Source organism: Artemia sp. Qi Xiang Cuo, chromosome 19, assembly GCF_049724085.1.
Source record: "Artemia sp. Qi Xiang Cuo chromosome 19, ASM4972408v1, whole genome shotgun sequence".
Classification (NCBI taxonomy): domain Eukaryota; kingdom Metazoa; phylum Arthropoda; class Branchiopoda; order Anostraca; family Artemiidae; genus Artemia; species Artemia sp. Qi Xiang Cuo.
In genome coordinates, this window is record NC_142812.1 from 15,588,890 (window position 1) to 15,602,743 (window position 13,854).

The 13,854-nt window shown below is 36.6% G+C and overlaps 1 protein-coding gene across 1 annotated transcript in view; it reads right to left on the bottom strand.

Annotated features, from left to right (window-relative positions):
* Nucleotides 1–8,836: 8,836 nt before the first annotated feature.
* Nucleotides 8,837–13,854, bottom strand: part of LOC148940545 (ribosome assembly protein METTL17, mitochondrial) — a 92,247-nt gene continuing 87,229 nt past the window's right edge. The window contains exon 10 of the mRNA XM_089104832.1: nt 8,837–8,987. Coding sequence (XP_088960958.1) covers nt 8,894–8,987 — 94 coding nt within the window. The 3' untranslated portion in view covers nt 8,837–8,893. The remainder of the gene's footprint in view (nt 8,988–13,854) is intronic.

The following is a 13,854-nucleotide window of genomic DNA, read 5'->3' on the forward strand; positions in this document are numbered from 1 at the left end:
AAGCACCTTAAAGCTCTCAAATGGATTAAGGTGATTAAGGTGATTAGTTTGGATTAATGGATTAAGGTGATTAAATTTACAAACCAAAATTAGAATACTGAGAGCTACAGTGATGACAGTGGTTTTGACTATCTCAAAGTTTTGATTGGGTGTGTTTGGGGAAATGGTGGGTGTGAGAGGGGGCTTAGTTGCCCTTCAATTACTTTCGACTATTAAAAAGGGCACCAGCCCTTCCAATTTCCAATCAAATGAGCCCTTTTGAAGTTTCTACGACAAAACTTTCTATAAATATCTTACATGCCCCCAGGGCATAACTTACAACCTTTGCCCTGAGGGTTGTGGGGGGGAGGGTTGTCATCCTCAAAGATCTAATTTTCAACACTTTCAACTACGTTGAACAAAATGAAAATTTACAAATTTTGACTGGACATGTTCTGGAAAATGGTTGGCGTGAGAAAAGGACTAGTTGCCCTTCAATAAATATTGACTATTAAAAAGAGCTTTGCGCTTTTCTAATTCAAATCGAATGACCCCTTTTTGGAGTTTCTACGACAAATCCTTCTATAAAAACCTCTAATGCCCCAGGGCATAACTTACGACCCTTCCCCTGAGGGCTGTGGGGGGTTGTCATCCGCAAAGAAATAATTTCCAGAACTTTCAACAACATAGAAAAAATGGCTATCTCAAAATTTTGATTGTAGGTGTTGGGGGAAATGGTGGGCGTGAGAGGGGGATTAGTTGCCCTCCAATTACTTTCGACTATTAAAAAGGGCACTAGTCATTTCAATTTCCAATCGAATAAGCATTTTTGAAGTTTGTACGATAACACTTTCTATAAAAACCTTATATGCCCCCAGGGCATAACTTACAACCCTTGCCCTGAGTGCTGTGGGGGAGGTGTCCTCCTTAAGAACCCAATTTCCAAAACTTTCGACTACGTTGAGCAAACTGGCTATCTAAAAATTTTGATTGGATGTGTTTTGGGGAAAAGGTGGGCGTGAGAGGGGGGTAAGTTGTCCTCCAATCACTTTCGACTATTAAAAAGGGCACTAGTCCTTTGAATTTCCAATCAAATTCACCCTTTTTCAAGTTTCTACGACAAAGCTTTCAAAAATAGCCTAATATGCCCCCAGGGCATAAGTTGTGACCCTTGCCCTGAGGGCTCTGAGGGGAAGGGGTTGTCATCCTCAAAGACCTAATTGCCAGAACTTAAAACAACGTTGAACAAAATGGCTATCTAAAAATTTTGATTGGATGTGTTTGTGGAAAAGATGGGCGTGAGAGGGGGATTAGTTGACTAGCACTAGCCCTTAGAATTTCCAATCGAATGAGCCTTTTTTGAAGTTTCTACGACAACGCTTTCTATAAAAACCTTACATGCCCAAAGGGCATAACTTAAAATCCTTGCCCTGACGGTTGTGGGGGAGTGACCTCCCCAAAAACATATTTTCTATCTAGAAATTAACAACGCTGAAGAAAATGGCTATCTCAAAATTTTGATTGGATGTGTTTCGGGAAATAGTGGGCGTGGAAGGGGTGTTAGTTTCCTTCCGATCACTTTCGACTATTAAAAAGGGCACAAGCCAGTCCAAATTCCAATTGAATGAGCCCTTTTCGAAGTTTCTACGACAACTTCTTTAATAAAAAGGGCCCTGGTCTAAAGGAAAAAAATAATAAATTATATATTGTGCCAATATCGTTCTTATATTCCCCCAGGGCATAACTTACAACCCTTGCTCTTAGAGCTGCTGGGGAGTGTCCTCCTCAAAAACATAATTTATGTCTGGAAATCAACTACACTTAACAAAATGGCTTTATCAAAATTTTGACTTGATGTGTTTGGGGAAATGGTGGGCGTGGAAGGGGTGTTAGTTGCCTTCCAATCACTTTCGCCTATTAAAAAAGGCATCAGCCGTTCCAATTTCCAATCGAATGAGCTGTTTTGCAAGTTCCTACGACAACTCCTGCGATACGAAGTGCCCTGGAAAAAAATACATTGTGCCAACATCGTTCTTTACTAAGGCAGCGCCATTGTGCTGCCAATGATAAAGGTAACCTTACCAAAGCCTAAACTACAGACCCATCAATCTGACCTCTGTGGTGGCGAAAACCTTGAAGCGGAATGTGAAAGCTAAGATCCGGATTCATGTCCTTAACAATAATGTACATTCCCCTGACCAACACGGCTTTCAGACAGGTAAATAGGTTGAGACTAACTTGGTTTTTGGTTTGAGACTAACTTGGTTGAGACTTGGTTTTATAGACCTTGCCAAGAATTTTGATAAAGCACCACAAAACCGTCTCAGATTTAAGTTTCTTAAGCAGATATCCAAGCGGACGTGATCGACTGGGTCATGGATTCTTTGACTGGTTGGACCCAACAGGTTCGACTCTTCACAGCTAATGGCAACAAAGCTTTCTCCAAATCATGCGATGTTGCAAGTGGAATCCCACAAAGCACTGTTTTGGGTCTTACCCTATTTCTCGTACACATAAATGATATGGTGAATGAAACAGAAAACGACATCACTCTCTGTTTGGATAACTCCAATCTGTTCGGACCGGTAAATTAACAAAGTCTCCTGAGTGACCTTCATAAAATCCAAACTTAGGCACAGGATTGGCTGCTTGAATTTAACACATGGAAGTGCAGTGTTTTTCACTTTGGTAACAACATTTCCCGTCACCAATATACCATGTCTGATCCTAACTCACTCTCAAATTCACTACCAAAGACGAGTCCTGAAGAAAGAAATTTAGGAGCATTGGTCGATGAACAACTAAGTTCCACGGCCACTGGCAACAAAAGCAAACAGTCACTAGATTTCAACAGGAAATTCAAGCCTCAGTGTCCTCGAACGGATCATCACTCCCTCACAGTCTTTCTAAACTCATTAAGGTTATAGTCAGGCCTGTTTTTAATTTCAGAACTTGTCTTGCTTCTCTTCTTTTAAGAAGAATACTAGCCTAATCAAAGGATCTCAGTTGTGTGCCATACAACAAAAGACTGGAATGCTTGCAGCTGCCAATGCTCGTATCTAGATGCCACCATAGAAACATGATGCTAACCTACACGTATAATGCCCAACAAAAATTACCCCCTCTTTGCTGAATACTCAAGTCAGCACAATACAAAAGGTCACTAATAACAGTTGCTTAAACGTCCTGTTACACGCGAACGCGGAAACATTTCTTTTCTGAGCCTAATATCAGCGACTGGGATAGTCTCCATGTTGTAACGGTAACTTCGCGGACCATTGTGCTCTTCAAGTCCAGACTTGAAAAAAAATGGAATAACAAGTCATAAAAATACGAGCATCATGTCTCCACAGCCATGAGTGTAGGCAGCATCTTGTCTAGGAGGGTAGCCAATTTTGTGGTGGAAGGAGGATGAGCCGAAGTTATCCAAATATTTCCAACTTTGGCACGCAGAACAACACATTCATTATGGACCTTAATTTCGCTCCTAAGTGCAAATTAAGATAATGTTAACGTGATGTTGAACCAAATCCAAAGACATTAACTGCATCCAGATTCTCAAAAAGGTGTATATTCAACGTCTGAGGAAAGACTAGTGGTAATAAGTGGAATGTTGGAATCAAATAGACAGGGTCCCAGGTAGAAATATGATGTTTTTACTGGGAGATTTTAACGCCCAGGTTGGTAGAAATAGGGATAGATGGTATCCTAGCCTAGGTAAATTTGGTGTAGGAAAAGAAAACAGTAATGGATACATACTTTTGCAATTTTGTAGGTATATCAATCTAGCTATGACCAATACGGTGTTTGGTCATAAAATGGTTCATAAGTTAACATGGTATTCACGTGATGGTAATACAGCTAACCCTTATTGATTATGTTATTGTAAACCGAAGACTGGCAGGATCAATACAAGATACTAGGGTATATAGAAGTGCCGTTATTGATGTTAAGAGTAAAGATCCCCATCTAGTAGTATCAAGGATTAATTTAAAGCTGAAATATCGGAAGGGTAACTATCTCCAGGGAAGTTATGATGTTGGTAGACTCCAGGATAAGAATTTGAGAGAAAATTTCCAGGAACAGTTGAATACTAAAATTGAGAGTTTAAATTCTGATAATGTGGAAGATGGTTGGAATAATTTTAGAAAAATAATTTATGAAGTTGCTGAAGGTGTCTTAGGGAAGAAAGCCTGAATTGCAGGTAAGAATACTAGTGACCAAATTTAATGTTCGATAGAAAAGAGAAAGGGCTTCTGAAAGGAGAAAGGTACAAAAATTACCTCAGTAATAGACCATATGAAAACAAATGGAATGTCAAGAAAGTGGAGAAAGCATTAAAATATGAACTAAGGAGGTGTGAAGCAGAGGCCATGGATAAAATTCCCGAGGATCTGGAAGATGCAGCTAGACGGCATAATAGTAAAATATTGTACTGGCATTTTAACAAATTGAGAGGGAGTAGTCAATCCAGACTTGGCCCAGTTAAAGATGGGAATGGGGCGGCAGTTATTGATAAGGAAAAAATTAAAGAGAAATGGGTTAAACATTTGGAGAATTTGATTAACTAAGTTAGAGTTGCAAGAGGAGATATAGAGGAAAATGAAAAAGTTTGTGATACCTTGGATGTGAAGGAAGATTTGTTTCGCGTGGAGGAATTAGCGAGAGTACTATAAGGACTAAAAAATAATAAGGCTCCAGGTGCTGATACGGTGGTAAATGAGTTTCTTAAACACGGTGAGTCTAAGTTAAGAAATAAAGTACTAAGGATTATGAATACGATTTTTGAAAAAGGGAGAAGTACGTAACGATTTTAGGAAAAATTTAATGAAACCCCTGTGTAAGAAAGGTGATAAAAGTGAGTGTGGTAATTACCGAGGGATTAGTCTGGTCTCTGTAGGTAGTAAATTACTTAGTAATATGATACTTTTTAGACTGAGAGATCCTGTAAACAAAGTTTTAAGAGAAGAACAGTGCGGTTTTAGAAAAGGTAGAGAATGTGTCGACCAAATTTTCACTCCTAGGTTAATAATTGAGAAGTGCCTGAGTTTTTAAACACCTTTGGTCCTTAGTTTTATAAATTATGAGCAAGCGTTCGATTCTTTTGATAGAAGAGCTTTAGTAAAGGTTTTATCCATGTATGGTATACCAAACAAATACATTAAAGTGATTAGTGCTATGTACGAAAATAACACTGTTGCGGTCAAGATAGTAAATGTGGTTAGCAGCTGGTTTTGTTTTGAATCTGGAGTTAAGCAGAGTTGTTTCATCCCTCTATATATGGATAATTATGATGGATTATGTCTTAAAGAGAACAGGAAAGGCAATGGGAAATCACGGAATCAAATGGGGAGGAAAAAGTCTCCTGGAATTGGACTATGCTGATAATTGAAGCATCCTAGATGAAAGTGTGAGCAAAATAAATGAAGTTTTAGAAGTTTTGCGAGTTCAGGGTGCTAGAATAGGTTTGAAAATTAATGTTAAAAAGACTTAGTGACTAAGGCTAGGAATAAGTGAAGATGAAAAGGTGAAGTTGAGTAATGAAAAGATTGATCAGGTGGACAGCTTCACTTACCTTGGTAGTATTATTAGTAAAGATGGTTGGAGCAGTGAAGATGTCAAAAGTAGAATAGCCAAGGCTCAGGGTGTTTTTTCACAGTAAAAAAAGTTTGGAAGAAGAGGAAGATAAGTCTGCAAACCAAGATATGAATATTAGAAGCTACAGTGATGACAGTGGTCAAATATGGCTCTGAAGCATGGGCGCTCCGAAAAGCGGATGAAGATTTGCTAGATGATTTCCAGAGAAATTGCTTAAGGATTGTTATGGGTACCCGGCTGAATGACCGTATTTTAAACAACAGGCTATACGAAAAATGTGGTTCAATACCGCTCTCTAGGGCTATAATGAAAGAAAGGTTGAGGTGGCTAGGGCACGTTGTGCGGATGAAGGGTGACAGAATGCCGAAGATTGCTCTTTTCGGCCAACCGTCTAGGGCTAAACGGAAAGCAGGACATCCTCGTCTGGGAGGACGTCATAAAGAAAGATTTAAAGGAAATGGGAACTTCATGGGCGGGCGTAAAAGGGAGGCTTTGAATAGATTGGGATGGAGGAGGAGCGTGCGTAGCTGTGTTGGCCTCAGGCGGCTTGGTTCTGCGGTGAGTTGTTAGTAGTAGTAGTAGTAACTTTAATAAATCAAATAACATTAATATTTTGATTGATAAACATTAGTATATTCATACTAAACTGAAAATGCACATTCATTTGTATTTTTTTCAGTAAAGTACAAATTTGTTCTTGTCTTAAGAAGGTATAGGGGTTATCAGCCCTACCAAATTTAATTTGTGGTCAGTTTGAGTTTGATTCGACTATTCATTGCAATTTCTGTTCGTTTTGGGTGTCATTTATTTATCCATGCTGATTTGTGGTAGTTTCACGCTTGGTAGATTATTTAATTTTATTTTTTGCTCTTTTTTGGTTTAATGGGGTTGTTCACTTTTCTTTGAAAAACTTATTTTGTGGAAAAAGTTTTTTTAATTAATTGAAAAATAAAATATTGGGATAATTGGAATAATGGGATAAATTTCACCCACACCAGTCATTTAGCATGTACACATTTCTCACGACCTGGATGCTCATATTGTTTTTTGGTTTAGTTCAACATATCCTGAAGTCTCAACTTAATATCCTTAGCTGTTCCTGAGGTATTGTAGATACATCCTTTTGACAACCTGAACGCACATACAGCTTTTGATTTAGTTCAACATCCCCCAAAGTTTCAACTTGATACCCATAGTAATTCCTGAGTTAACACAGATACACCATTTTGATACTTTGGATGCGCGTAGTGTCTATTATTTTAATTCAACATCCCCTTCGCTATTTTTTAATAGTTTCAAATAATTATCTCAGGAGTGGCACTTGGCCATTCCTGAGATAATGAACATACATTATTTTGACAACGTGGGTTCACGTAGTGTCTTTTGATCTAGTTCAACATCCATCTCGATATTTCCTGGAAGTTTCAACTTAAAACCCATAGCCTTTCCTAGGATATTGTAGATATTTCATTTTGACAACCTAGATGGCCGTAGTGTCTGATGATTTATTTCAACATATTGCAGATACAGAATTTTGAAAACACAGATGCAAATAATGTCTTTTGATTTAGTTCTATAGTCACCCCTACATTCCCTGAAAGTTTCGACTTATTATCCTTAGCCGTTTCTGAGGTATTGCAGGCACGCCCTTTTGACAACCTTGATACGTGTAGGCCTAGTTTTTTTTATCTGGTTCAATAGCCTCCTCAACACTCCATTGTAAGTTTTGACTTAATACCCTTAGCCGTTCCAGCGATACTGCAGATACGTCTTTTTGACAAGTAACTAACCTAAAATAAACAAGTATATAAAGAAAAGGGGGAAAAGAAAGCTACAAACACTACACAAAATCAAAAGTGAAGCCAATAGAAAAGAATAACAAATGTTTTCATTTTGTTTTTGTACAGCATGGGTTTTTCTTTTCCTCTTTCTTTATAAGTTTTGCTTATTTTAGGTTAGTGTGTTTTGTTCTTTTTCTTTTCTGTTGATAAAGGCTTCAAGACGTGTATCGGACTTTTATTATTATGGTAAAAAAAAGCTTTCTTTTGTTCATTTATACATTGCCTTACTGAAAATTATACTCATTTTTCTATATTTTAATTTTATTTAATTATAAACGGAAAGGCAGATTGGCCAAAGAAATTATTCACACATGTTGCAATACTCTTTCTATATTACCTTACGTCTATTCAGGCAATGAATCTATGGCTTTACTTTTGTAAGTTAGGCTCAAGTTTTTGATTAGAGACAAATTACACTTTGGTAGCCGGATTTTACGCCAGTAACAGGAAAAAAATTTTCACACTCCTCCCCCCAAGATTTTTTCTGGCGCCCTCATTTCTTGTTTTTTTTTTCGGTTTTTACTCTTTTTTAAACTAAATTTATCATTTTGGTCAATTATTGGTGTCCTTGTCACCTTGGTCCCCCAAGATTTTGTCAAATTCCCCCACTTCAAGATTTTTCTCTAGTTCCTTTCCTGATTCGATTTAGTTCCGTTTCAAATCAGGGATAAAATTAACTTATCTGGCCGGCAAAGTTGTATTTATTAAGTTTAAATATAACTTTCTTAGAACTTTTTTTTACTGATTTTCAAAGGTTTAAAGGATAGATCAAAGAGTGTGGGTAACTATGGATATACTTTTATTGAAAAACAATAGTCAAGAAAAATTATAATCAATTTTTTGGACTGTCAAAAAAGAAGCTGCAATTGAATTAGAATCAAACAACAGGAATAGCATAGGATAAGAATTGGCTTGAGAATTTGTAGTTACCCATAATCTTCGGGAAGGATATTATTTTTTTCGAAACAATTTCTAAGAATACTTTAGCAAATTTCGCTTTCATACAACCATACCAGTCAGAATGCACACGGCAACACTGTCTTATTACTTTCTCTAGAAGATTTGTACCATATTCTATCAGAACGTAGCATAAAGCAATTATTATCGCATAGTGTTCAGCTTCAATCAAACCAGTAGGGTTTTTGTTTTCAATTTGAAAGTTGCTATGTAACAAACATAGCGCTTCTGGACCTAGTATTTCATTGAACTCTAGACCAGTCTAAGTCGCTGGAATGCTAAGTTTCCCAGGGCTATACAAGCTCTCTCCTCTAGACCAGTCGAAGTCGCTGGAATGCTGAGTTTTCCAGGGCTATGCGAGCTCTCTACCCTTTCTCGAAATCACCACAGTATGCATTCCTGCCTACAATTTGGTTATTTCTGTGCAAAATTTCTGCTTGCAAGAATATTTAAATAACATAGCTTCGAGTCTTTATTAAAATAAATTATGATATTTGATTGAACAGGTACTAAAGAGATCAAATCGGGGTTTCATCTTCTTGTTCTTCTTTAAATAATTCAATAGGCAACCGATCTCCCCAGTCTGACTTCCGAGCAATATGATACAGCCCACTGAAAACAAAAGAAATACACATTCTAATGAAGTATAAACGAACTGGAAAGAATACATAATAAATTGAGCTCAACTGCTTATTGATACTGCTAATCCGTGTCAAAACAAGACTACCTTGCAAAGAGCCAAGGCTGTACCTCAAGAAACCTTAGCTTTGAGTAGTGAGAACTTCACTAAAGTTGTCAGTTTTGGTACTAATTTAAGGTCATTTCTAAATTCAGCATTGTCCATCAATTTGTAATTTGGATCATTATACGAATAAGTAATTATTGTTGCTGTTATATTTACATAGGATTTTGGATGACACTATAGACTTTAGAGGTTTTCTGAAAGAGGAGGGGGGGGGCTGTACACCTAAATACTTTCTGAGACTACACAAGATATACATGATGTTCGATAGAAAAAAACTAAGAAAATAAATAATTAAGAAAATAAAAGAGAGTGTTTTTCTGCAAGTAAAAAAAGACAAGGTGAATATTTCGACAAAGACTTCTACTAAGCTGTTATCCGCGCTCAAAATAGGCGAGGAAAAAAGTATGTACAAAAAACCTTTTGAGCTAAACTGAGCATAACTTGAGAAGTGACAAAAAAACAAACAAATTAAAGGCCATTCAAAAATTAGGTTAGGCAAAGATATTTTCCCTAGCGACTGCTGCAATTCTGTTTTTAAAATGGGACCATTAAAAATCTTTTTTTTTTATCAAATTATCATAAATAGGGTTTACAAAAATATACCCTGTTTTGATGATTTACCAAAAAGAGATTCAACTTACATTCCTTCTCATTTGAAATAACAAAAACGAAGGAAAATAATTAAGACAAAAAGAGGGTGATTTTCAACCGAAATTCGAAGCCAAAATTTGGCTAAAAAGTTCTTCCTGTTTGGGTAATTTCAAAAGGTTAGCTTTTTCTTTTGTGCTGAGGACGTCACAACGGAGATGTGTATACATAGGATACAAATATACAGAGACTATATGCTAGTCATTTATGTTCAAAGTAATGTAAATCCACCATAATCATATTCCTGTTATAATAACATTGTGTTAAAACAAATAATTGATTAAACTTTGCCATCTAGTCAACAAGTGCCATCTGCTTCAATCAGATTTAGGAAATAGAATAATCAGGTTATAGGTGGGACAGGTGGCCCCGACTACGAGAAAAAGGAAGAAGAAAAACATGCAATGTTCTGACTGAGAATATTTTTCAGTCAGAATCTGAAATTTTGATTCTTCTGCCTTTGAACTTCAGCTTGTCTGTACAGTGGTTTTCCCTTCAATATGTGTTTTGATTGCTAATGTGTTTATAATTTTGCTACCCCTTATTTAATTTGGGCAATTAACCTTAGTAGCCTCTTGATTGATAATACTTTTAGTTTGCTACCCCTTAAATTTAGGCTATTAGCCTTAGTACCTTCCAAATTGATAAGATTCAGATTTTGCTGCCCTTTATGTAATTTGGGCTATTGATAATACCATTCATAATGATTATTGATAAAGCTAATAGCTTCTCGATTGATAACACATTTATTTCGTTGCCCCTTATATTTAATCTACAAGCTTTAATAGCCTGTTGAATGATAATACTTATATTTTGCTACCCATTATAAAATTTAAGCTAGTAGCTTTAGTAGCCTCTTGATTGATAATCATTATATTTTGCTGCCCCTTATACAATTTGTGCTATTTGCCTTTGTACCTTCCTGATTGATAATACTTACATTTTGCTGCCCTTTATTAACTTGGGCTATTGATAATACCATTGATAATCATTATTGACAAAGCTAATAGCCTCTCAATTGATGAAACATATATTTTGTTGCCCCTTATATTTAATCTACAAGCTTTAATAGCCTGTTGATTGATAATACTGATATTTTGCTGCCCATTACAAAATTTAAGCTATTAGCTTTAGCAGCCTCTTGATTGATAATCATTATATTTTGCTGCCCCTTATACAATTTGTGCTATTAGCCTAAGTAGCCTCTTCATTGATTTATTAAAAAAAACTTTCCGAAAAGAAGTTTTTCAAAGAAAAGTAAAGGCCATTTTAAACTTAAGATCAGCTGATACAAATACCTGTTAAAATTCAAATTCAAAATGACCAGAAATTACTATTAAAGAACAAATGAAATCCAACACAAACATAAATTATATAAACAATCATACCAAAAAAACATACAACAAGTAATAATATAAATGAATTAATAAATCTTAAAAGCAAGTAATGCTTAAATTGAATATGCAAATCAAGCTTAAAATGAAACAAAATATTTTGCTACTGAAGTATAAATGAAACCCAAAACTAACAGAAATTAAATAAACAATCAATGCAAACAAACATACAATAGATAATAATATAAATGGAATAAATAAATCTTTAAAAGAGTGAAACTTAAATCGAATATGCAAATCAAGCTTGAAACGAATAAAAATCCCTACAAACAAGACTTTGGGTATGGCCTCCTTCTCTCACTATAAAAGTCTAAAACCGCTTTACTGAAAACATTGTATTACAAATATTTTCTTTTGTACTTAATATCGAAAATAAATATTCAAATTAGAGTAAAATTTTGGACTGGTGAGCTTTCAGCAATTAATATCATTATACATCAAATATTCAGTCTAATTTATTAGTTCTTTCTAAATTTGTTCAAGACGAATATAGTTTCACTACAACAAGAGTTTGGATACTGCCCCCTTCCTTAACTGTAAAAACCTAAGGCCTAGTTCGTCATTGGAGCTTCACTGAAAACGAATTGTATTGCAAATGTTTACATTTCTAGTTCTTACAGCATTGAAAATGAAAATAAAATTGCAGTGAAACAAAATCTTGAACTGATGGGTTTTTAAACAATTAATATCATCATATATGAAATATTCAATTTGATTTTGTTTATACTTTCCAAGACTGTTCAAGACACAAATAGTTTTCAGTAAAGCGCCAATCAAAGTAACAATATCAAAGTAAAAAAATGGGTTTGTGTCAACCTCGGAGTTTTTATTATCTGATGTTTGAATTATTTTTAACAAAATGGCTATCTCAAAATTTCTAGCGGATGGTTTAGGGGAAAAAGGGCGTGGGGGTCTAATTGCCATTCGATCTTTTTTGACTCTCTAAAATTGAACTAGAACTTTCCATTTTCAATCAAATGAGCCCTCTCTGAAGTTTGTACGAGCATCCCTTCTATAAGAACCATATATGCCCCCAGGGCTCAACTTACAACGCCTGTCTTCGGGCTCTGGGAGGTTGTGTAGACCCCGGAGTTTTATATCCGATGTTTGAACTATTTTTAACAAAATGGTCATCTCAAAATTTTTATCGGATGAGTTTGGGAAAACAAGGCGTGAAGGGGGGAGGGGCTAGGTGCCCTTCGATCTCTTTTGACTCTGAGAGAGTGAACTAGAACTTCTAATTTCTAATGAAATGAGCCCTCACTGAAGTTTATACGAGCATCCCTTTCATAAGAACCATATACGCCCCCAGGATATAACTTACAACGTTTGTCCCCTAGGCCCTCCAATCTCTTTTTACTCTCAAAAACTGAGCTAGAACTTTCAATTCCCAATTAAATGAACCCTCTCTGAAGTTTTTACGGGCATTCCTTCCATAAAACCATATATGCCCCCAGGGCATAACTAAAAACGCCTGCCCTAGGGTCCTGGGGGGTTATGTCAACCCCAGAGTTTCATTATACGATCTTTGAACTTAAAAAAAATGGTTATCTCAAAGTTCTTTTCGGATGGGTTTGAGGAAAAAAGGGCGTGGGGGGAGTGGGGTTACCCTCCGATCTCTTTTAACTCTTAAAAAGTGAACTAGAACTTTCAATTTCTAATCAAATGAGCCTCTGAAGTATACGAACATTCCTTCCATAAGAATTATATATGGCCTCAGGGCATAACTTACAACGCCTGCCCCCGGGGCCAGGGGAGCTACATCGATCTCGGAGTGTTTTGGTATATGATCTTTAAACTAAATCTCAAAACGAGTAAAGCTTAAGCTGAATGTGCGAATCAAGCTTAAAATAAACAAAACTATTTTGCTATTGAGGCATAAATGAAAGTGAACTAGAACTTTGAAGTTCCAATGAATTGAGCACTCTCTAAAGTTTACACAAGCATCCCTTCCATAAGAACCATATATGCCTCCAGGGCATAACTTACAACGCCTGCCCCCGGGTCCTGGAGGTTTGTGTCGACACCGGAGTTTTTGTTATCAGATGCTTGAACTATTTTTAAAAAATGATTGTCTCAAAATTTTAATCAGCGAGGTTTGGGGGAAAAGGGCGTGGGGAACGGGGAGGGGGCACTTGCCCTTGGATCTCCTTTGATTTTTAAAAAGTGAAGTAGAACTTTGAATCTCCAATCAAATGAGCCCTCTCTGAAGTTTATACGAGCATCCATTCCATAAGAGACATATATGCCCCCAGGGCATAACTTGAAACCACTTCCCCCAGGCCCTGGGAGGTTGTGTTGACACCAGAGATTTTGTTATCTGACCTTTTAACTATTTAAAAAAAAATAGGTATCCCAAAATTTTTACCTGATGCATTTGGGAAAAAAGGGCATGGAAGGGGTGGGGGCTGGTTGCCCTCTGATCTCTTTTGACTCTTAAGTAGTGAACAAGAACTTTCACACAATTTAGCCCTCTCCGAAGCTTACACGGGCATCCCTTCCATAAGAACCATATATGCCCCCAGGGAACAACTTACAACGCCTGCCCTGGGGCCCTGTTTCGACACAAGAGTTTTTGTTATCCAAGCTTTTAACTGTTTTTAACAAAATGGCTATCTAAAAACTTTTATTTTATGAATTTGGGGAAAAAAGAGCGTGAAGGAGGGAGGGGGGAGGGAGGGGCTAGTTGCCG